The sequence below is a fragment of the Dicentrarchus labrax genome, unplaced genomic scaffold (assembly GCF_905237075.1).
Source record: "Dicentrarchus labrax unplaced genomic scaffold, dlabrax2021, whole genome shotgun sequence".
Classification (NCBI taxonomy): Eukaryota; Metazoa; Chordata; class Actinopteri; family Moronidae; genus Dicentrarchus; species Dicentrarchus labrax.
This window is the reverse complement of record NW_026136719.1, coordinates 11,646,719-11,671,322: the sequence shown is the minus strand read 5'-3', so window position 1 is coordinate 11,671,322 and position 24,604 is coordinate 11,646,719. Positions and strand designations below refer to the sequence as shown.

General features: G+C 42.5%; 1 protein-coding gene across 3 annotated transcripts; it reads left to right on the top strand.

Annotated features, from left to right (window-relative positions):
- The first annotated feature begins 3,622 nt into the window (after positions 1 to 3,622).
- On the top strand, positions 3,623 to 24,195 carry fn1b (fibronectin 1b). 3 transcript variants are annotated; one of them, XM_051379069.1, is made up of 46 exons: positions 3,623 to 3,928; positions 4,249 to 4,374; positions 4,712 to 4,849; positions 5,131 to 5,262; positions 5,730 to 5,867; positions 5,955 to 6,101; positions 6,226 to 6,408; positions 6,661 to 6,843; positions 7,166 to 7,342; positions 7,582 to 7,737; positions 7,868 to 7,996; positions 8,139 to 8,282; positions 9,637 to 9,758; positions 10,677 to 10,845; positions 10,933 to 11,109; positions 11,628 to 11,756; positions 11,874 to 11,963; positions 12,069 to 12,263; positions 13,267 to 13,545; positions 13,639 to 13,902; positions 13,998 to 14,092; positions 14,425 to 14,593; positions 14,790 to 14,876; positions 15,090 to 15,281; positions 16,200 to 16,478; positions 16,687 to 16,878; positions 16,994 to 17,083; positions 17,275 to 17,541; positions 17,655 to 17,771; positions 17,850 to 18,011; positions 18,101 to 18,256; positions 18,376 to 18,492; positions 18,634 to 18,903; positions 18,984 to 19,171; positions 19,256 to 19,343; positions 19,439 to 19,618; positions 19,745 to 19,834; positions 20,206 to 20,394; positions 20,615 to 20,704; positions 21,144 to 21,586; positions 21,700 to 21,838; positions 22,532 to 22,693; positions 22,778 to 22,903; positions 23,007 to 23,113; positions 23,220 to 23,312; positions 23,407 to 24,195. In XM_051379069.1, the coding sequence occupies exons 1-46, from the start codon at positions 3,787 to 3,789 to the stop codon at positions 23,482 to 23,484; spliced, it is 7,386 nt and encodes a 2,461-aa protein (XP_051235029.1). In that variant the 5' UTR covers positions 3,623 to 3,786; the 3' UTR covers positions 23,485 to 24,195. The 3 variants fall into 3 exon arrangements, with proteins under 3 accessions (XP_051235029.1, XP_051235027.1, XP_051235028.1); XM_051379067.1 differs by lacking the exon at positions 16,200 to 16,478 and having other exon boundaries at positions 3,624 to 3,928; XM_051379068.1 differs by lacking the exons at positions 4,249 to 4,374; positions 16,200 to 16,478 and having other exon boundaries at positions 3,624 to 3,928.
- The last annotated feature ends 409 nt before the right edge of the window (positions 24,196 to 24,604 follow it).

Below are 24,604 nucleotides of genomic sequence, written 5' to 3'. Positions count from 1 at the left end.
GGAGCTGGAGGCAAACAGCAGGAGGAACTGCCAAGAAATGGGTGTGACAGACAGACGGACGGTCATGGTCCCTTTGCTGCTCATCTTGTCCTCCACCCTTCTAGTACATAAACCAGCCCGCATACCCTGAAACTTTCTACCTCTCCTCTAAACCCTCTCAACTTTCTTTCCACCTCTATATCTCTTCAGACAACCAACACTCCTTCCCCCAATTATTCCATCCAGCTGTGGCCATCTGGCTCTCACTTTACAAACTGCCCGTCCACAGTTTGGTGAAGCCGGGGTGGAGAACCACACAGTAAAAACAAGCACTCCCAGGGCTCTACATTTGTTAATGCTTGGCACACATTACAAAAACCTTTTCAGATTTGGAAAGTGTTGGAGACTCCACACAAAACAGCTGTTTTTACCAGTTTTATCTCTTTTAGTCACTGAAGCACAAACACACCACTCACTGGTTAAATACTGGCAGCACATGAAGTACACAGATTTGTCTCTTGATAATGAGAAACCCTGAGGACCACATTAATTTTTTTTTCTCTGTTTACTTAAAGAAATAGTTTGGGGGAAAAGGCTTATTTGCTTTAAACAGAGCCAGGCTAGCTGTTCCTCCTGTTTCCAGTTTTTATGCTATAACCTTCTGGCTGTTGCTTCATACTTACTGCACAGACGTGATAGAAGTAAGTTATCAAAAAAGCAAATAAGTGCATTTTTTTCATTAGAAAAAACATTGTCTTTAATATTCAAAATGTTTAACATCGTATCTCACCAGCTTTTAGGGATTTCTCAATGAATTGCTGTACAGAGTGAAGATTTGCTTGCAGAAACTGTTTCGGTAATCTGTGACAGTGAACATCATCTTAGCTGTTTTTTGGGGTCAAAGATTGCTTTGATTGGTAGGTAATGCACTGTAGACCTTGCAAATCAATCTAGCTTAACTAAATTCCCATATAGTGTAATGGAACTTGGAAACAATAAATACAGATGCCATGTTAATTACAATTGATTGTCTAACTTGTGACCCTGACCAACAGAAAAGTAGGAAAACAAAATCTGAAACACTATATGGTATACTCTGCAGTTGTACCAGTTCCAGTTTTCAAGGATGATCGGATCAGGTTTTCACCCCACTAAGCTCCCAAATACAAATCACTCACAATGAAGGTAAACAAAAAAATTACTGTGAAAACAAGCAGAGAGGAGATACGTTTTGTTGATTTATGTATGTTATGTATGGAAGACAGGGAGAGAAGAGATGAGGTTATTCACTTTGATATAAGCCAGGCAGTCTTCCAGAGGCTTCGATGTAGACAGCTCATAAATCTGATAGTGAGACCTAACAGCCCAGGAAATTAAGCCATGCACCAAATACACCATTCTAGTAGGAACTGTCTCTTTTGTTCACAAATATTTATACATAGCACTAGTTCCTCCCTATACTGCATAAGTGCACATTTAAGGAAAGATGTGTTGCATGACATCAGTAAATATGAAAATTAGACTTTTGAAAGTAACACTTTAGATTCTGCAGCTTGAAACTGTGTGTTTTGGTCTTCCACAGTTTGGAGCTGTTTCACAAGTGGAAAGTATGTGGAGGCTTTTTCCACACAGGAGAGATTTGTGACTCAGTTGCACTCACTTTAAAAACAAGGACAGTGTTTTTGCTGTTTTCTTCCTCTGTTTCCCCAAAACCATCTGTTTCATTCTTCAGCTATCAGCTATGCCCTTTGACAGGAATTCATACATCGCAGTCTCACACACGGTAGCTGTTCTCCAGACCAGAACCATGAGTACATTTAGTGGAACCAGCAGCTCCTGCACCATGACAAGACCAATGCAGCGTGCTGTGGTCAGTTTTATTATTTTTTTTATCCTTTTGCACATTGTTTTTGAAAACCTTTCATTTCTTGGCAGAGAAATTAACTTCCCATAAATGAATCCCACAGACACTTGATGGGTACTTAGCTATGACCAACCAACCATCAACCATGTGAAGACAGTTAAACCACAGATTTTGTTTTATTCTACAACATGCCAGGTTTTAAACACAATACAAACTACAGTATATTGGGCTTAATGGCAGGGTAAAGTGTATATATTGTTGTACTATGCATCTGGAATTATCTATTAAATGCAAACATGCAGCCATAAAAATAGCCTGTTGAATACAACTACCCACTCAAGTGTAAATTTACTTTTATATGTGATGTGTGATCAGCGTCAAATGCGTTGAAAAATTTGCAGAGCATTAGAGGAATTAGAGGAATATTGGAAATTCAAGTAGTTAATTAGGTGCCAGAATGTGATGTGATGTGGTGTGATGTGATGTGATGCATTTCATTACAAAACACATTTATTATGTTAAATTCATCAGAATACAATTGATTGTCTTTAAAAACAGAAATATATTTCCTTGATCTCTCATACTTCTAAGTAGCTAGTAGCTTATTTTAGTCAGTATATGAGCAGAAGCACAACCAGGTTTCAAATTGGGCATTGCACTGGATTTTGCTGGGAAATGTCATGCAGACCAAATATAAATTATGGATGAGAGAAAGTGCTTCTTTTTTCTCTGTAATTCATAAACATTTGGCTACACCACACAGATGACGAATGAAGAAAGCAAAAACACAGTGATGGATGTAGAGCAGGTGGAGGGGAAAGAAGGAGTGTGAGTATGTATATGAGGTGGGAGGTGAATATGATTGCGGTAAGACTAGCTGAGGTGTTAAGTAATGCTGATTAGGCACAGATTTAATTGACACATTTTTGTGACACCTTAAAGTAGACATTTCTAGTCAATGTGGTATCTAAAAATCACTCAACAGACGGAAGAAAAATGATGATGATTGTGTTTGATTTCTCAACATGGACAGACAAACATTGTGGTGAACTCCTGTCTGGACAGCAGTAGGACAGACAGTCTTGAGTTACACTATTCCTCATTCATCAACAAGCTGCTGTGCTCAGACCCTGGAAGTTTTTGCCCAGGAAGCAGCAAAGTACACTTACTGTATATCACATGGGCCTACAAATGATTTGAAAAAACTTTAAAGTTATAGATATGTTATTATATTATATTATGATAATTGTTGTAGCAATATTTTGGGAACTGGGAGTGCTTTAACAAATCATACACATGTTTTACGTGTTTTTATAGTAATTTTAAAAGTCATAAAGAACATTTAATTTTCACATTGCAGGGTTGATTAACTTGAACATAAATCTTATATTCCCAGAAAAGCCCTGATTTAGCCCTGATAACACACCACTATTTCTTAGGGACTAAGATCTATAGTCTGTCTGGCACTTAATTCAAGTTTCTAGTGAGCTGTAGTTTGTGGTTTATTAATATGGTGCATGTCATTTCTCTATCACAGCAGGATCCTGGTGCCATCTCACCTTAACGGATCTCTGCAATGAACAGACTTCAGATGCGCATTCATCTTTATAACCTGATTTTTTGTCTTCTCTTTTGGCTTCTTTCTGTTCATTGAAAGTAAAGTATCGAACGTCAGTGTTGCATACTCGGGCGGGTCATCCAAGCTCCAGTCAAAGCCCTCCCCTTCAATGGGCTGCAGCGGTGTGTCCGGGTATAAAACCAGTGCGCTCCCCTCTCCTCAGTCTGGTGCACCAGCTGCAAGGCGGCAGCGTGGAGCGGACACAAAGGGACAGAAATTAGATCTCTTCAAGCTAAACTTTTATTCTGCACTCGCTTCTTTTTTAAACTTGCTTTGTTAACAAATAATTTTCTACTTTACCTTGAAATCTTTATTTTTCCACAAAATGACTCGTAGCCCACTGACAGGGTTACTGGTTGCGCTGTGCGTAAGCAGCGCAGTCCACGGCTTGCCAAAGAAGAGCAAAAGACAAACTGGCCAGTATCAGGTGTATCCTGAGCTCCAGGACCCAGCCGCTGTTACTCCAGGTTGGTATACAAGGACTCACATTTTTAAAGTTTTCTTGAGTTTAATTATCTTTAATGTGTAAAAGAAATTAATATGTTTTCCCCCCTGCATTGTAAAGTGATTTCTAGTGGGTGTTGGTCCAAAAATGCATTGAATTTACAGTAACTTTTTCATAAATTATTTTATTTTGCATTAATTTAGTGTAATGTTTCTTTTGGGATGAGCCAAATCAAACCAAAATGGCCATCCTACAGCCAAATCAAACAAAAACGGGCATTCTACAGCAAATGTAAATTAATAATCTTTCTGTAACAGTATTCTTATTATATTATTTCTATAGTCGGCTGTGAGGAAAACGGTCGATCATTCAGACCAAACGAGCAGTGGGAGAAACCCTACCTTGGTAGGACACTGGTGTGCACCTGCAATGGAGCAGCAGGCATCAAATGTAACACTAAGCCTGAAGGTCAGTGAGAGACCAACCGGTTTAATAGAGAAATGTCTTAGCAGACCATTTCTTCTCACTTTTCACATCTGGAGTGAAAACTGACTTTGGTTGCCTCCCCGAGTCCATTATCTCTTGTTTCAGAACGTTTATGTCAATACCAACAACTACAATAAATATCACACCATGATTAAAACCAAACCTGATTTACTTAAAAAAAAAAAACAACAACTTTTGAGAACCGATTGAGATATGCTCTTGTTCATACGTGCGTATTTACGCAGCGAGAGAAATATCCACAATAGGTTCACAATAACAGCGTCTTAACCTTTCAGTGTTTCCTCTGTTTGTCCCTCAGATGAGGAGTCCTGTTATGATAAGTACAATGACCGGACATACCGGGTCGGTGAAACCTACGAGAGACCTAAGGACGCGATGATGTGGGACTGCACATGCATTGGTTCTGGTCGGGGAAAGATCAGCTGTACCATTGCAAGTGAGTAACCAGAATACTAAACTACCTGCAGTTCAACACTAGGCATGGTCATTTTTGTAACCGAATTAAATTCAAATTAAAGTGGTTTGTCTTGATTTGTCGTGATTTTTGTGTATGTTATCTGCTTCTGTTTGTCAGTTGGAAAACACATTGCATTACATCAGGATGTTTTTAATTAAATGTTTAATTAATTTAATATAACATTTGAATGATAAATATGTGTTATAATGAATAATTAAGGACATATTCTTAATGGAACTTCTACATTTTGTCAATCACAGATCGTTGCCATGAGGGTGGAAGGTCTTATAAAATTGGGGACACTTGGCAGAGGCCTCATGACACTGCTGACTATATGCTGGAGTGTGTGTGCCTTGGAAATGGCAAAGGAGAGTGGACCTGCAAACCTGTGGGTGAGTACTTTCACCTCATAAATTTAAAGCTGCAGGGAAACCAGGATGTCTACGGTTTCCATATGAACTCAGATAAATGTCAAAATGTTTCTGAAATATATCAGCTACCACACACACACACACACACACACACACACACACACACACACACACACACACACACACACACACACACACACACACACAAACTTACAGACAGGGTAATTTCTCAGAAGCATGACTGTGTTTGATACCATCGTAAATATTTAACAGTCCAGACAAATAAGGTAAGTGTGCGAGAGAGCACGCCTCTCCTCTTTGCCCATTTAACTCCACAGCTATTGATTTTTACTTGGTTTTCTACTGGAAATGTCTGCGGTGATTCAGACTGACTGATTAGGGGATTATGATTTCAAGTCAGATCTTACAGTATCTTGTTACAAACTGCACATGCAATAAATGAAAGCTCTCCTGTGTTTTCTGTACAGCTGAGCGTTGCTACGACAACACTGCTGCATCATCGTACATCGTGGGGGAAACCTGGGAGAAACCGTACCAAGGCTGGATGATGCTCGACTGTACCTGTCTGGGAGAGGGAAATGGACGCATCACATGCACCTCAAGGAGTAAGAAGAATATAAACGCGCACACATGAACACACACTTTTTTATGCTTGAGTGCCAGCTAATTGCACACTGTTGTTCTCCAACCAGACCGCTGCAACGACCAGGACACCAGGAGGTCCTACCGTATCGGAGACACATGGACAAAGACGGACACAAGTGGACACGCCCTGCAGTGTCAGTGCTTAGGAAATGGCCGTGGAGAGTGGAAGTGTGAAAGACACAACGCAGGCAGAGGTGAGACTCAAAAAACTGTTGGTCATGTTCAATTTAGCTAGAAATGGCAAAATATTTTTTCTGATCTTCTCACAGTCACAGCCCTGAAATTCATCATTCTTTCATTCTGTTTGGTGGTATACAGCCACAGGTGCTGTCGTGGTGACCCCTGCCCGTACTTGGTCGCAGACCGTAACCCCCACGGAGGGGACGTGCCGCACAGATTCTGGAGCCTCCTATTACGACGGACAGCAGTGGTTCAGAAGCCAGGGCAACAAGCAGATGCTCTGTACCTGTCTGGGAAATGGAGTCAGCTGTCAGGAGTGGGGTGAGTACAGGAGGGAGGGAAGAACATCAGGGGTGTCAGTAGGGAAAACAGATGATTTTTACTCTGATTTTGTGTGTTTTTCAAAACAAAAGCCAAAAGTTATGTTTCTAACTGGGTTTCCTTGATGTGAAATACATTTTAGAGCCCCTGATTCATGTCACAACACTCAGATAATCATATTTGTTAGATGCACATTGTGTCGTCTCCACTACTATTACCATTTTCTCACTTTTCCCTCTCCTGTCTGTGCAGAGGCCAGAAACCAGGCATATGGTGGCAACTCTAACGGTCAACCGTGTGCACTCCCGTTCGTCTTCATGGGAAATACCTACTACTCCTGCACCTCAGACGGACGCACAGATGGGCAGCTCTGGTGCTCTACAACCTCAGACTATGAGAGAGATCAGCAGTACTCTTTCTGTACAGAGAAGAATGGTGAGACTGAGATGTAAACCTAGGCTCAGCCATTTTATTGGTGTTGGCCCTTTATTTAGCTTTGCCAGTCAATGTCATCTACCACCAGTTTACTTAGGATTCTCAATATCTTATACTTATAAAGTATGTAAAACCTGCAATGGAACTTCATTTACTTTTACACGTAAGTCTTGAATAAAAAAAAATACAGAATATTGCTGCAAATATTGGCAAGATATCACAGTCCCTAAACTCTTAAAGAGTACAGGACATGGTAGTGTAGTTCGATAGGTAACCAAATCAGCAATATTCTGTAACTGTTATGTTTCCCTCTTTATTCCAGCCATTGTGGCAACACGAGGTGGAAACTCCAATGGCGCCCTGTGCCACTTCCCCTTCCTCTACAGTGGCCGTAACTACACTGACTGCACCTCTGATGGGCGTCGTGATGGCATGAGGTGGTGCGGTACCACCCACGACTACGACACAGAGCAGCGCTTTGGATTCTGTCCCATGGCTAGTGAGTGATACTAATGATTGTTTGCGTGCATCGGTCACTTGCAGACACAACAACTGACGTTTAAGAAGAGAGGGTTTATGGTCATGGGAGAGTGATGACTCTGTCAGGGTTGCTACATAACAGCATTTGATTACATACATATTTGTGACACAGGATTAACTGCAACTGCTCAGACACTACAAGCACACAGGGCAAACTCGTTGTTTTTAACTTCTTTTTTCCTCTTTTTCTTTATGCAGCCCATGAGGAGTTGTGTACCACCAGTGATGGAGCGATGCACCGTGTAGGAGACAAGTGGGACAAACGCCATGATGTCCTGGGTCACATGATGGAGTGCACATGCCTGGGCAACGGCCGTGGGGAGTGGAGCTGCGTTGCTCACTCACAGCTGCGAGGTCAGAGAGCAAAAACAAAAACAGTTTGAGTCTTTAAAATTGAAGCCATTACAGTAGTGATGTAGTATAACCTGACAACAGAGCATAAAAGTTTTATGTTGAATTTATTCCTTTTTTTTTACATGTCCAGATCAGTGCATTGTTGATGGCTTGTCCTATGAAGTAAACCAGGAATTCTCCAAGCGCCACGACGAGGGCTACATGATGAACTGCACCTGCTTTGGACAGGGACGTGGACGCTGGAAGTGTGACGCTATTGGTGCGGTCATGGCTCATTAACTCAGCTGTCTGGGAATTAAAATGCTATTGTTACATGTTAATATTTCAGCTGAGAATCACAACCCCACCCTTCTCTGTCCCGTCCGATCAACTCTTTTGTTTTATTCTGTTTTCTGCAATAGATCAGTGCCAGGAGCCACAGACCAGGGCGTTCCACCAGATTGGAGAGACATGGGACAAAGACATCCATAACATTCACTACCGCTGTTATTGCTATGGCAACGGAATTGGAGAGATGAGATGTGAACCTCAGCAGACCTACCAAGGTAGAAAAAGTCCACATGGTATTTAAATATGGATGATATAGACGCACACATGGGTCATAAGTGGACTGATGGTTGGTGGTTTAAGTGTTAATACATATCACATAACAACAAAAGTGAACCAGAAGACTTAAATTAGTGGTTTACTGATTCACTTCTGTATCTCTGGTGTCCATTACAGATAGATGTTCGTAAATCCACTTAAAAATCATACAAAAAAGACACTCCCTGTTCAGATCTTCCTCATAAACATTGCATTTGCAAGTTTTCTTCAGAATTATCAGAATTAAAATAATCTAGTGATAGCTGTCTACATTTGTGTTAGAGTGCAAACAGGACCTGTGAATAACTAAGTTGGCATGGTGCAAATTTGCTAAAATTGCAGTTAAAACAATTATGAAAACCAGTTATCATGACAAACAAGAATTATAATTGAATTAGGAAGCATATTGAAGTTTTTTTTGTTAATTACTTGAATGCCTCTCAGTCCTTTCTTGCAGTCAACTGTTAGTGCTGAATTTGTTTACTGTACTTATTCAACTCCTCTATGTTATTGACCTCCTTCCTCTCACCTACCCCTAACCTCCCATTACATCTCACTGAAACGGAAAGTTCACTTGCCAGGTTAGAGGAGGGAAAGGGGGGGTTGGGTTTTTCTCGACTTTGAAGACTGGCAAATGGAGAAGTGTCGGCCAATCACATCACCCCCGTCTTCCTCTTGGTCTTTGTAGTTGAAGAGGTTATTCCTCCCCCACTTGATGTTGTTGTGCTGACCTTCTGAGGGGAAAGGGATGCTGGGCTGGGAAAGGCGGGGGGGGGAATGGACGGACCCTTAAACACACTTCCTGCCTCTCCCTCTGGTTGAGTAAAAGTTGCTTAATGTGGTACTTTGTACTGCAGCACATTGTGTGTCCTGAAACAAACATAGACCTAAAAAGGTACAATTGCAACATTTATCTCGCCATGAACAGTAGCAGAGGAAAGTGTGTTTGTGAGTGTGCAGAGCAGGGAGTTTGAAGCTATATGTGTGTGTGTGTGTGTGTGTGTGTGTGTGTGTGTGTGTGTGTGTGTGTGTGTTTGGGGGGTACAGAGGCTAGATAACCTGTGATGAATATAGTACTTGAGTGTTATGTCACACTGTAAGATGTCAGCGGGGGTTTGAGCTGGTTTAGCACCGTCTGGTGGTTTGGTTTTGTCCCAAAAATGATGAATCTGTCCGACAGAGCCTCACCAAAAAGTAGCCAACTTTCACCCACACTCTATATTATGTCTTTGACAACTTTTTCTCATTGCTAATAGCATCTTTGTTCGTGTCTCTCCTGATCTCTTCTCCTAAATCTTCTCTCTTACTCCTCAGACGGCCACAGACCTGTCCAGGTGATCATCACAGAGGCAGGGAAACAGCCAGACTCCCACCCCATTCAGTGGAACCCCCCTTCATCTGTCCACATCACCCAGTATATCCTCAAATGGAGAGTTGTGAGTCCCTCTTTTGGTTTTAAATGCAAGTTTGAAATTGCCAAGTGAGCTCTCATTTTTTTCTTAAACGGGTGTTTTAAATTTGCTGACTGGTGAGAAAACAGTCTGAATGAGGTCAAGTGCTTTTGGTAATGTTGACAGAAGTTCATGCACGGACAAACAAGGTGATTAGAGGGTACATGAACCCCCCTTTACAGTCTGCATACACAAACACGCACTTTTTTGCAGAATCCAATGAAAATATTCCCATCCCTGTGATTTTTTTTTCTCTTTGAAGACCTCAAAGACCGACAAGCTGGTTGAAATGTTTCTGAAGCCTAATTGAAGTCGAAACAATTTTCCTCCAGAGGGTTTGTATATTTTGGACTGCAAAGTCACTAAAAGCCCTCAGCTGGCCCTCCTGCTGCGAAAGTTTGTAGTTTTCCAATGGAGTGTGAAGCCAGTCTAAACACTCCTTAATCAGGATGTAGCAGTAAATGGGTCTGAGCCAGTGTCCAGTCCAAATTATACAAGCTACTGCATAAAGTCTTAAGTTTCTCAATGATTCTAATAAATCTCTAAATTCTTCACATATTTTAATGTGTCTGTGCTGTCAAAAAGTTTGATTGCTTACCATCAAGACGTTAGAAATCAGATTCATTCCGGTGGAAAAAAACGATCTCACCACAAGGTAACTGGAGCTTTCAATTATATAACGTGGTCTTCATCAGCAACAATTTCCATTTTTTTCTGAGCACTTTAAGGTATTCCTGTCCATAGTTGCTTAAAAACTGAGGTTCAGAGCTCAGCAGCTGATGTTAAGACTTTTGATTATATCACATGAGCTTCATCAGCAAATGCGCTCTTCAATTTATGCATATGCAATTAAAACTCGACTTAAAACCCATTAAGTTTTTATCTTTTTACCTGTCCTGTTAGAAAAATACCCGTGCGCCCTGGAAAGAGGTCACTGTCCCTGGCCACCTCAACTCCTACACCATCAGTGGGCTGCGTCCAGGCATCACCTACGAGGGTCAGCTGATCAGTATCCTGCGCTACGGACGCCGCGAGGTCACACGCTTCGATTTCACCACTACCCATGGTTCTTGTGAGTAGACTTGAGCAGTAACATTCTCTCAATGCCACAGATCTGATGAGCAAATCACAGGAACGTTATATCTCTTTATCCTTCAAGTGGAGACATCGGAGGGAGAGACAACCGTGCCTGCTCCAGTGGTGGACACTTCTGAGTCCGTGACAGAAATCACCTCAAACAGCTTCGTTGTATCCTGGACATCAGCCTCCTCTACCATCTCCGGCTTCAGAGTGGAGTACGAGCTCAGTGAGGATGGAGCGAAGCCGAAAGTCCTGGGTAAAATCCTATGACCATCACTGAAACTTAATGCCTCCATAATGTTGCATGCAAATATCTGAATGGATTGATTAATTGGGTACTTTTTCTGTTAAGGCTCTGACTGACGTATCTCAGGTTAAATGTGATCAACAGACTTGTACTACATGCTGTGACACCAATTCTATTATGAGTGGGCAATATGGATAAAATGATCTATCGTAGTATTGATCAATATTGCCATATTGTACATTTTCTGGAAAATAACTGGAAAGGTTCATTCATTTCTTGGCTAATCCAGTCAAGTGAATGCCTTGTGAGTCAAGGCACTTCCTCACATTGATGCAAAAATCCTATCCTATCCTGTCCTATCCTATTCAGTATTGCCATTAAGCAGCCCTTCTTACTGATTACAACATTGCCCAAAATGGCCTCAGTCACCCAGGAATATAAGCCATAGCTACCATGGTATAAAAGGTACCGCAAAATCATAATATACATTATTACAGTATTAACAAACTCTTTGTCTGCTTCTCCAGATGTTCCTCGCACATCCAACTCCGTCACTATCGGTGACCTCCTGCCAGGACGCAGATACAATGTCAACGTCTATGAGCTTCCAACTCAGGGACAGCCAAACCTTATTCTGACTACCTCCCAGACTACAGGTGGGAGAAACCTTCTCCTCCTCTTTGTCATGACAGTAAACTCAGGATTAGGCAAATTTTGTTGATTTTTGCACAAAATACAACGTGAATGATTCCCATTCTTTTCCTTTACTCCAGCTCCTGACACCCCTGCTCAGCATACAGTCAATGAGGTGGGAGAGTCCTCCATCCGAATCAGCTGGTCCAGACCTCAGGCTCCTATTACTGGTAACTAACTTACCTCTGTATGAGCGTTTATGTGATTCAAATTAGGTGTTTGATATACGTAGAGAGTATTCTGGCTGTGTCTAACGGTATGTGTGTGCCTGCCAGGCTACCGTGTGGTTTACACGCCATCAGTGGAAGGCAGCAGCACTGAGCTGACCCTGCCTGAATCAGAGACCTCAGTGAACCTGGTTGACCTTCGCCCCGGTCTTCTTTACAACATCAGCATCTACGCTGTGGAAGAGAACCAGGAGAGTGAGCCTGTTTTTGTACAGGTCAACACTGCCGGATCTCCAAAACCAGGTACACATTTTTAAACAGATTTTTTAGTTAAAAAATGCTTCATAGATTATGTAATTTAGTGCCTTGTAATTTAGGCTGATGTCAGGTTTTTTGTTATATGAAAACATTCAGTGTATTATTCTGTTTTTTAGATGATAAAAGAATCTCTTGAGATTATTCTTTGTCTTTTGGCTATCAGTGAAAGCTGGAAAGAGTAAGTTTATACTTGCAGCTGAAGATTCCTTATAGGGTCCGGGGAGCTTTAGGAAGGACTTGGCAGTGTTTGGGAAAGACTGAGCTTGTCAAAACATTGCTTTGTCAAAATAGGCTTTTACAGCTCTAGCTATACCATTGTAAAATTTTTTCCTAGTCTTCTTATCTTCATCTTATTCTATGGTGGCCCCTGAATGAACTCTCTTTAATTCATGGTAAGCTCAGAAACAAGCTTAACTTCAGATGGATTTAGAGAACACTGATAAAGGCAAGCATGCATGCACAGCCCACACCCACACAAAGGCATACACACTCCATAAATCCTCAGTATATCTTGGATATATTGGATTTCCATTTCTGACTCTTTGCTCCTTGTGCCTGACACTGGAAAACTTACTGTTTCATTATGCTCAAGAAACAGAACAGAGGCTGTAGAAAATGGCTCTGAATTTGTTTTTATCCATGTCTGGTCTGCCATTTTCTGCCATATCTGAGCCATTATTAGCATTATTATTGAGATTTGTAAATATCTCAGCCTGGAAATAGTTAATGCCTGTTATTGTACAGATTTTTTGTGCCCTGTGGAGTTTTTTGTAAACAAAGTTATGTTTTTTTTCCCCCAAAACACATTGTGTGTATCCTTGAGGCCTAACAAACAAGTTAAGTGCATGTTGTTTCTTTAAACAAAATGGGACCCACTCATAAAAACACTACTCCATGGTGTTACTAGTGGTCAAAAACGCCAATGGGTAATTGTAAGTCTGATTCTGTAATGCCCTGTGTCAATCAATCTGCTGTTTCCTTTCCACAGAGGAGGTCCCGGCACCCACAGATCTGCAGTTCTACGAGGTTTCAGATGTAAAGATCACCATCACCTGGACCGGTCCACCCAGTGAGGTTACTGGTTACAGAGTGACCTTCTCCCCTGTTGGTCCTGATGGCACTGAGACGAGGCCCCTGCCACTACCCATCTCACCCAACGCATATGCTGATATCACCCACTTGCAGCCGGGAACACTGTACCGCTTCTATATCTACGCCATCAATGATGGAGTGGAGAGCAAGCCCCTTGTGGGAGAAAAGTCTACCAGTAAGTATCACCCTGGACAAAGAAACCCAAAATAGACACAGAGGAATTAGAACAAAATATAAAACATGAGAGTTATATTTTCTTACCTTCCAGAACCTGATTCGCCCTCCAATGTCCGTTTCACTGACATCGGCTCCGACAGTGCATTGGTCATCTGGGAGGCTCCCCGTGCCATCGTCAGTGGCTACCGTCTCTACCTGAGCATTGAGGGCTCCAACCCCATTGAGAAGAGGATCCCGGGCAGTGTCAGCCAGTTCCCCTTGAGGAATTTGCGTCCAGACACCCAGTACACTGCTACCTTCCACTCTGAGCTGGACAATGAGCTCAGCAAGGCTGTCACTACACATTTTACCACCAGTCAGTATTACAACAAAGAGAAACATCAGCAGAGAGCAGAGTAAATTGTTGCAATGAATTTAATGTTATTTTCCCCCATTTTGTCCTCCTCCCAGCTCCCCAGATGGGAAATGCTCCTCCTTTTAGCACTGAGGTCACTGATACCTCTATCATTGTCACCTGGATACCTCTCCGCAGGTTCAGCTACAAGGTAGACACATGCATCCTTAAACAAAATTAACAAAAAGCTGCCCTGAGCAATATTTTCAAAGAGAGTGAATATTGCATTTAAATTTGTTTGGTCGCCTGACACATGACTCTAAATGAACGCTGTCTCTCTGTGTCTGCTAGATATGTAAATAGGCAACTGCTTGCTAAAGTGCCATATCAGTGTTATAAGGTGATTATATGTCAGTGTTGTGTTTACAGCATGTTGCGCTGTCCCTAGATGGCCAAAAAGTGTATTTAATGTCTTTGCTGTGGTATATTTTAAGTGTATTTTCTAGGTTTCTGATCTGTGTATGTCTGCATCCTTCTTCCCAGCTGTCTGTGCTCCCCAGCGAGGAAGGCGAGTCTCCCAAAGAACAGACCTCTGACACTGGTCGTATTTATATTCCCGGTCTGATTCCTGGAACTCAGTACACCTACAGCGTTCAGCCCATCTTCAATGGACGCAATCGTGGAAACCCCATCACCCGCAACGTTGTCACTTGTGCGTATCTAATTAATTTTGACTGAAAAACAGACACCCAAAAAGTTGTATAACTGATCACCAGCTGGATTTAATACTGCTGTGGGTCCACATATCACTGCTCTAACTATCTGGCGAGAGTTTGTGTAAGACGTTACCGCTGCATCAAATCAAGTTTTTCATGCTTGTGTCATGATCTGCTTTCTTCTTCTTGCAGCCCTGTCTCCTCCCACTGACCTCAGAGTGGAGTCCAGTCCGGACACAGGAGCTCTCACTGTCCACTGGGTAGCCTCCAAAACACCAGGTAAATATTGACTGTGCTCCCCACGCACTGCCAGCCCATTGGATCACTCCAAGTCTAGACCTTGGCCTGCAAATGTTTTTTTTTTTTCACTTGGACAAACGTCTCTTCCCGGTATTTCCTTTTCATTTCTCACAGTGACTCATAAATTGCAAAAACCTCTTGACATTATGTTCTATCTCCTCCATATTTGTCACGTGCCCCCACGCTCTGTAGGTATCACAGGCTACAGAGTGACAAGCACGCCGACCAACGGCCAGAGAGGAAACTCCCTGGAAGAGTTTGTCCGAGCTGATCAAACCTCATGCATGCTAGAGAGCCTGAATCCTGGGGCAGAGTACAACGTCAGTGTCTTTACTACCAAGGATCATTTGGAAAGTGTGCCAGTGTCCACTATTGTTACACCAGGTAAGCATTCACACGTGTTAATAGACATCAAACACGCAACTGTGTCCAGTGTGTCTATATGTGGGAGAGAGGAGAGAAAGATCCTCCAATATTTCACCTCCTGTCATTACAGCAATGTTTTCATTATTCCCACCCCTACAATGTATTCCTCTTCATGCTGAAACCTTTTACATACAAATACATTAGTTTTTAAATTGGCATAGTTTCAAAAGAAAAGACAGAATGCCTCTAAAAACATTTTTTTCTTAAACTTGCATGAACAGAGTTGGCAGAATAACTTCAACCTCACAGCTCTGACGTTATCTTTTAAAGTTGTCCAATGGGTTAGAACAGTGCCTACTAGCAGACACAGAGCAACATTATCATCCCATTGGAAGTTGTTTTTGTGGAAAATATCTCGGTTTTATAGATGTTCAACTTCACCAAGCTAGTTGTGAACTTGTTGTCAATCAGCCATGTGGTACTGGGCAGATAGCATGTGGTAGGTTCATCACAGCTTGTTTGCTGGAAGCAGGTGCCTACTGCTGATATCCAACTAGTCTCTTAAAAAAATACATTCTTTAATGCACCTTCAATTATCATATCCTACTAACATGGTCCTTGGCTAACCTATCATGCATGGAGATCATGGTTATTAATTGGGATGGTGTTTTCTTTTTTTTTTTTGTATTGGAGCATGCCCACAACAGTAGTCTTAATCTGTGCTTTTATCATAAAGTAAATTCTGAATGTGTATTGACTTGAGACATTTGTAATTATCTCTATCCAGCATGGCTACGGTTACACTCTGAATTTCTGACTGCTGTATTGGGAATGATCGGAATGTTTTTGACATAACCAATGTAATTATTATGGGTTTTTAGTCTTTCTGTCTGTCTAATTTTGCTTGCGCTTTGCAACTGACCTAACCCCTTGCAGACATCCCCAAACCAAGTCACATTGACTTTGTCGACATTAGTGACACCGCCATTGGCCTGCGCTGGATCCCTCTGAACTATACTACCATTACTGCTTACCGGATAACGGTAGTAGCCTCAGGCGAGAGCTTGCCAATTTTTCAAGATATGGTGGAAGCGTCTGCTGGTTATTACACGATTCATGGTTTGGAGCCAGGCGTGGACTATGACATCAGTATCTTCACTCTTACAGAAGATGGCGAAAGCGAGCCGACCACATACACAAAGCAAACACAAGCTGGTGATTTAACTCTTTCACTCCATCAGGTTTTGATCTGAGAGAATTGATGAAGGCACATTAACAGCCCTTTTATTAATACACGATGAACTCAAAAGCTACAGTAAATTTCAGATTCATTTATCACATCAGTGATATTTTCTTTCTAATTTTATTTAGTTAACCTCTTTTTCCTGTGTTAGCTATAACTTTTAACCCCTTTTTCCGCCAGCCCTACCAGCTCCCACCAACCTGCAGTTTGGAGGGGTGGGTCCTGACCACATTAGAGTGACATGGGCAGTCCCCAATGTTGTCACAGCGAGCGACATCTCTCGGTTTGTCATCCAATACCACCCTGTAGCCACCGATGATGACATCAAAGAGGTTAATGTCGGTGGAGCCACGAACACCTTCCTTCTGCAGAGTAAGACAAAGATCATGTTTGTTTAAATGTGTTTGACAGAATGCTGGCTTTAATGTCCAAAATTGTTTTTCCTTACTTTTTTCCATGTCATTGTCAATGTAATTTTTTCTTTTAGACCTGCTTCCCAACACCGAGTACCGCATCAGTGTTTTCTGTGTGTACGGTGAACGAACCAGTCAACCAGCCACAGGAACTCAGAGGACAAGTGAGTATGACAGATACGTACAAAAACTGATACTGTGAAATTAAAAAATATTTATATATATTTAGTAGTGGGGAGAGAGAGAGGGGATGACACACAGCAAAGGGGCCCCAGCTCAACCCGGTGAGCTGCCGGGGCACCCCAGTACATTTTAATGTAACATTTTTCTCAACCTCCAATACCTTTCCACTCAGCTTTGGATTCCCCCACTGGCTTGGACTTCTCTGAAATTGGAACCAACTCCTTCACTGTTCACTGGCTGGCTCCAACTTCTGCCATCACCGGCTACCACATCCGCTATCAGAAGACGAGCGGTGGTCGGGCCAAGGATGAGAGGCTGCCCCCAACCAGGAACTACTTCACTTTGACTGGACTGACACCAGAGACAGAGTATCAGATATATGTGTATGCTGTCAGCAACAATCAGGAGAGTCAGCCTCTGACTGGCACACAGGCCACCAGTAAGTCTCTACATTGATTTCTACTGTCACCTCTCCTCTTCCTCTGTAGTGACATTCCTCAGCTGAATCTTGATAAATTATTTTCTTTTTTTTTTTATTCCTTTCCTCTCCAGTTTCCGATGCTCCCACCGACCTGGAGGTAACATCATCCACCCCCACCAGCATCACCATTCGCTGGGATGCCCCCTCTGTCACAGTGAAGAACTACAGGATCACCTATGGAGGAGCAAGTCCGTACATGTAATTTAATTAATAGTTTCCTTTAAACCTGAGTCATATTCTGAGTTTAACACTTCTTCACTCTCTAGGTGGCGAGACTCCTCAAGAGTTCATAATCCCAGGCTCTCAGACCACTGCCACTATCACTGGTTTGAATCCTGGTACTGACTACACCATCACAGTCTATGCTGTTTCCGGAAGAGGGGACAGCCCTGCCTCCAACACCCCGGTCTACATTACACACAGGACTGGTAAAGCAGCATTTAAAAGTATTCGATTTTTTAAATCAAATTGTTGAAGGGTTAATCTAATACTCATACTGCGTCCATCTCTCCTTTAGATACCGAGCCCCCCACTGATATGAAATTGACTGATGTGAGTGACAATGCCATCACAGTACGCTGGTCTCCTGCTCAGGGACCCGTTCGAGGCTACAGAATCACCAGTGTCCCCAAGAATGGCCTGGGACCCTCCTACTCTGAGGTGGTGGCCCCTGGTAAGGCAAAAAAATAGCTATTCAGAAACAGGCTGTCATGGTAATTTTATATATAATTTTATATTTTTCCAAGACAGTATCCTTTACTCATTGGCTCCCTATCTGCTCCCGTGTTACAGATCAGAGAGAGTTGACGTTCACAGGTCTGATGCCCACTGTTGAGTATGTTGTGAGTGTCTATGCTCTGGGCAATGATGGACAACCCTCTTCCCCCGTGGTGGAGAATGCTATCACTGGTTAGTTTGACTCAATTCAGTAAAAACTGATCTAAGAAAGGCTTTAAGATCTAATTATAGCCTTAGAATTGTACCTTCATTCATTAAAAACAACTGGTCAGAGCTGAAATGAAGACCTCCCGTCTCCCTCCTCTCCTGCAGCTATGGACCGTCCCAAGGACCTGACCTTCTCTGACATCGACGCCACCTCCATGCGCATCACTTGGGACAGTCCAGATGGTACTGTGACATCATACCGTGTGCTGTACTCCAGCTCAGAGGAGGGGGAGAGAGAACAGCGTCCAGCACCCAGAGGTAACCAGAACAGTGTGGTGCTGAGAAACCTTCGCCCTGGGACAGAGTACACTGTTAAAGTCATCGCCCTCCATGACCGCACACCCAGCCCGCCGTTGGTGGGAACCCAGGCCACAGGTAGAAATACATAAAAAACATCAACACATTCATGACTTAATTCCCCGACAGCAATTCTAAATGGGTTTTTGCTGTCTCAGTGATCCCTTCTCCGACCAGCCTGGTGATCTCAGATGTCAGTCCCTCCTCCTTCACCGTCTCATGGCAAGCCCCCAGTGCACGCCTGACAGGTTACCGCGTGGTCGTCAACCCCAAGAACATCAACGGCCCCACCAAAGAGATGAATGTTGCTCCGGACACCACACGTGTCGTCGTACCAGGGCTCATGGTAAACAGAGGTCTTGTCTCAGTATTTAAATAGATTCATAGTCAGTAAGTGAGTGAATATCAACTGTATGTCTGTGTATGGTAGGTGGCAACCACATACCAGATACATGTCTACGCTCTGAAGGACTCAGTCACCAGCAGACCACTGGAGGGAGAGACAACCACACTGGAAGGTAACTGGCAGCGCCATAAATGGACACATTTCCAGTTGTCACTAATTATTATCCACTGCTCTATTTTATTCTGTTTTCTCTCCTCTTTGACGTAGATGTAAGTCCTCCTCGGCGTGTGCGTATCTCTGATGTAAAGGATACATCTTTCACACTGACCTGGCGCTCCAAAATCGAAACCATCACTGGTTATCTCATTGAAGCCACGCCCAGAGTCGGCTCGCAACCCACCATCAGCAGGACCATCCCAGGAGAAACGAGCACCTACACTTTTACAGGTACATCACACCCTCCTGCTAAACAGATCTTTTCACTGGAACAGTGGTATCTCTACAGATTTTTTGGAAGTGTGATTTTGGTGTTTCACTCTTGCTTCACAGTGTTTTTTTTGTTGTTTTTCTAAGGTCTGCAGCCAGGCACCACGTACACTGTTAGCCTGTATACTCTGAATGGCCGCACAAAGAGCGCCCCCTTTACTCTCATTATTGAAACAGGTACTACGCACATTTCTGTCTGATCTCTCTGTTTTCTTTATGAATGTGAACTTAAGTTTGCTTCAGATTTTTCCATATCCAATATCCTTTAATTTAAATGTGGTTGCTTGTGTCTTATCTCTGTCAGTACACAATGTATATATATATTCTACAATGTGAATACAAGCAATTTGAAGAGACAAAGAGAAAAAGATTATGGTAAAAAATAAAGTCTGTACGTCCGTATGGACGTAGACCAATGTGCTACGCTCTCAAAAGCCTGTTTATAGGTCTTGGGGAGTACTACTGCCTAATAAATTACATATTATGTAAAAACACATGTATATAGCTTTTTGTGGCTATCAGATGGTCTAACATTTTTTTCTCCATAGCTCAACCAGTGGTCCAGGCTCCCACCAACCTCCAGTTCACATCTTTAACTCCCACCTCCATCTCCTTCACCTGGCAGCCACCTGCCACACACATCACAGGATATTACATCACCTACGAGGAGTCCGGAGGACGACCACGGGAGCTCATCCCAAGACCCCACGCCGGCCAAACTTACGCCACCATATCTGGTATGCGCTTGTCAGCTGGTCCATTTTCACTACAAACAGTTGATATTGTATATCTTTCATTTGTTTGCTTATTTAATTTGACTATAGTGCTTTTTATTTTTAATTTCCATTTTGTTTGGGTTTTAAATCCACAGGCTCCACGAATATATCAACCTCTTACATGTAATCATGAGTCAGTTGCAACCGATGCCAACTGTGTGATAATTATTCCTCTCCTCAGGCCTGAGACCAGCCACAGAGTACATCATCAAGATCATCGCCATCCAGAACACACAGAGGAGCACACCTCTGGTCGGAAAAATCAGGACTAGTGAGTATTCTGAGACTTCAGCACTATACAGTGACAGATGCGATAATAAAAATGATCATGTATTAAAGTGCCGAAATTCCAATGAGCTGTGGGTAAACGTCCTATAATATGTTGAGGTTTGAATGGCAGCTTTAATCTGCTCAGCTGAACCCAATTTGCTGTTACAGCTCAGAGGCCTTGAGATAAACTGTGCAGTGAATCAGCATTAGGCTCCTAAAACAGTAATACCAGTTTTTATTTTGAATGCCTCCAGAAATGCCATTCAAAATACCTTGTGTGTTCGTAATACTGCATTAAGACACACTTTGCCGTGAAGTAGTACTCAAACGATGCTGCTTATACATCGCCCCCTGTTGGCTGAGATATGTTACTACAGCTGCGCTTTACCTGCTGCCTCATCTAACCTGCTTGCTTCCCTAACCCCTTCTCTCCCGCCCAGACCCAGACTCCTTGCTTCCCCTGCCTCTGCCCCACCGCCCTGGAGGTGACAGGCTGGATGTGCCTGAAACTGAATTGGACAACACAGTCCAGGTAGTGGGCAACGGTGGCCAGGATGGGAATAGTGGTCAGAGCCAGCATGTGGAGTACACAGAGTACAACAACAATGGAGACAACAGATATGATGGGAGCAGTGGCAGCCCACTGTCTCCCTATGGGCAAGTTCGTGAGCCCCTGGTGTTTTTACCCCTTCCTGATGCAGAGGGCCGCAGACTGCCCATCCTGAAGCTGAATGTGCCTGCTGGCTCCACGTTTGGTAACGAGACGGGAGTGCCACAGGAGGCTCAAACCAAAACCTCCATCTCCTGGAAGCCTTACAGCCAGAGCAATGCCTACCTGGTGTCCTGCGAGCCTCTCACACACTTAAATGAGAAGATGTTCCAGGTAAGAGATGAGGGCCGAGGCTTCCAGCCCAGTCCATCATGCTGTCTGAATGTCATATATAATGAAATCTCTTATTCCATGAGCACAAACCTTTTCTCTCTCTACCTGTCCAGGTCCGCCTGCCGGGCACAGCCACCACAGCTACTCTGATAGGACTCACCCCTGGAGCGAACTATAATGTGATCGTAGAGGCTCTGTTGGGGGCGCTCAAACACAAGATTCTGGAGCAGGTCATCACTGCTGGAAACACAAGTAAGCATCCTACAGCAACTACTGTGTCTAAACTAGGCTAGATTTATTCAAAATTCAGTGTAAAGCAACTCCTGCTACTTAACTTGGGGCACTTGTGTGAAGAAGAATGGTATCAGGGGCAGATGTGAATCACCACAGTTGTTTGGAGGCTACGCCTTTTTTAAACTCCCTGTAAAAGAAAGCGATTGGTGACTTCATGAGCATCTCAAGCTAAATTATAGTTGAGTGGATACCATAAATTCACAAATAGTGGGCATGGCTTTTATTTACCTCAATGGCCTTTTTATAGTAGAAAACTTTTTTCCTGTTCCCTGGTTAATATAACCTACTGAGCGTCCTCCACTTTTACATGTAATATTGACTATAGTATATTACTACTATAGTATAATATACATTTCAAAACATTAATTCCATTAGTTCATATTCACCACTCATCTTCTCTAATAGAACTTTTTTTATTTAGTAAATAATTCCAGTTGCATTTAAGAAAAATTAGTACTGACTGAGTGCTTGCTCTTTAGCTTACCCTAAACCTTTTACATTTTAGTTCATCATCTTGGAGATATGATAGTGATGAGACATATCATTGATAAGTAACTAAATAAAAACCATCATGGCCCCCAAGTTCATTCAGATTAGATTCAATTAGTAAATAGTGGTTTACACAAATCTTTTTCCCTCCCCTTGCTTCAGTCCCAGAGGGAGACCCCTCCACTAAGGACTCTTGTTATGATGCCTTTACTGCAACCTACCATGATGTTGGTGGTGAATGGGAGCGGATGTCTGAGACAGGCTTCAAGCTGTGGTGCAGGTGTCTGGGCCTGGGCAGTGGCCACTTCAGATGTGATTCATCAAGTAAGTTTTCGGGGTCTAGTAAGTTTTTTAAGCCTATTTGGAGTATACTTCACTTGCTCTAACTATTATTTTGTCCATCATTAGAGTGGTGCCATGACAATGGCAACAACTACCGCATTGGAGAGAAGTGGGACCGCCGTGCAGAAAATGGTCACTTGATGAGCTGCACTTGCTTGGGAAATGGCAAAGGAGAGTTCAAGTGTGAACCACGTAAGACCACTTAAGACTCAAGGAAATATTCTTCAGTATAACTGTTTCAACAGTGTGTGAAGGAGATGCATGTGAATTTTAACATATATGTGTGCCCACACAGATGATTCAGTGTGCTACGATGATGGCAAAGCTTATCAGGTGGGAAACCAGTGGCAGAAGGAGTACCTTGGTGCTATCTGCACCTGCACCTGCTTTGGAGGACAGCAGGTACGAAACCTGAGCCTCCCGTGGCTTTGTGTCTGATGTTTAGTGTCATCATAAGTGAAATGAAGCATGTTTAATAAATGTACTTGTGTATGTTTGGTCTTATCAGGGCTGGCGTTGTGAGAACTGCCGCAGACCAGGTACTGATGTTGATGCCAGTCTGTTGCAGCCTGTTAGATATGGAGACAACACACTATTCAAGGTAAGCAGAATATAATTATTTTTTTTTAATCTAATGAAAATATGGGATGTTTGTACCTGAGCATGTGATCTCACCTCATCAAATCTTCCTCCAGAAAATTCATTGCCCCATTGAGTGCCTCCGACCCGACCTGCTGGCAGACGCACACGTTCCTCCAAATCCTCGAGAGTAAAGGATCGGTCATTTGACATCTGCTTTGCTCCCTCACCGCTGCACTGTCTCACCCTGTAGAAGCCATGCTGTCTGTGACTGAACTGAACTAAATGCCTTATCACTTTCTGACACGTTTAGCTAAAGATGTTAAACTTACCTGCTGCCTGATCAAAATGATCCTCTTCTAAAGCCAGTCTTTTCACTGTTGACTCAAGTCTCTAAATTCATGCTCGATTGGTAGATGCAGACTCCTGCCATTATCATTTTCTATTATGTTGGACATTTCCCTCCACGTACTTGTGTGAACCTCAATGGAAGTTATTTAGGACTTGTCACCAGTCAGATTAGCAAATTGGCATGTTTTTTCATTTAACTATTTAGAAAAAAAATCCTATCAATCAAAGAGCAGAAACTGTCAGAAAGTAAGCACTGTGTTAAAGAATGTCAATGTAGTAGTTATTAACAAATGTTTGCCCATAAAAATGTGCTTTTCTTTCCTGTAGCCCTTCTTCTGTTACTGAGGGGTCGCACTGTGTGATTGACACATTCTGAACTCTAATGTCTTTTTACTAATTTATCCCTTTAATCTCAACGTGCGAATGTGTGAACTGGGATGTGAGAATTTGAACTGTTCTATTTTTGTACTTTGTTGTCCGTGCCAAAGTTGTTTCTACCTTTGACAATAAGAGGTCCCTTATTTTAATAAAGCTGGAGAGATCCTGAAACCGAATCACAATATGACGTTTTTTTCATTTTTTGTAATTTGGCTGGTTGCTGAGGGGCTCCCTTCATTTCCATCTTTCTACAATCCACTCTCAAAAGGCCCAAAAAGACGAAGAAAAAAAAAAAGATGAGATAAAGGGTCTTAAAATACTCGAATATATAGTAAATGGACTAAATTAGATCAGTAAAAAAAAAAAAAAGTTAGCTCCAAGCTGAAGCCATTGTTAGGAAATATAAATTTGATACAGTTAAAATGGGATCGTCTAACATGACTTGCCAGTGGCTCTGTGAAGCTATACTTAAGCACAGGGGTGCTTTGAGCTAAATGCTAATGTTAGCATGCAAACATAATCACAATGCCAATATGCTGATGTTTAGTAGGTATACTGTTATATTAGTTTAGCATGTTAGCATGC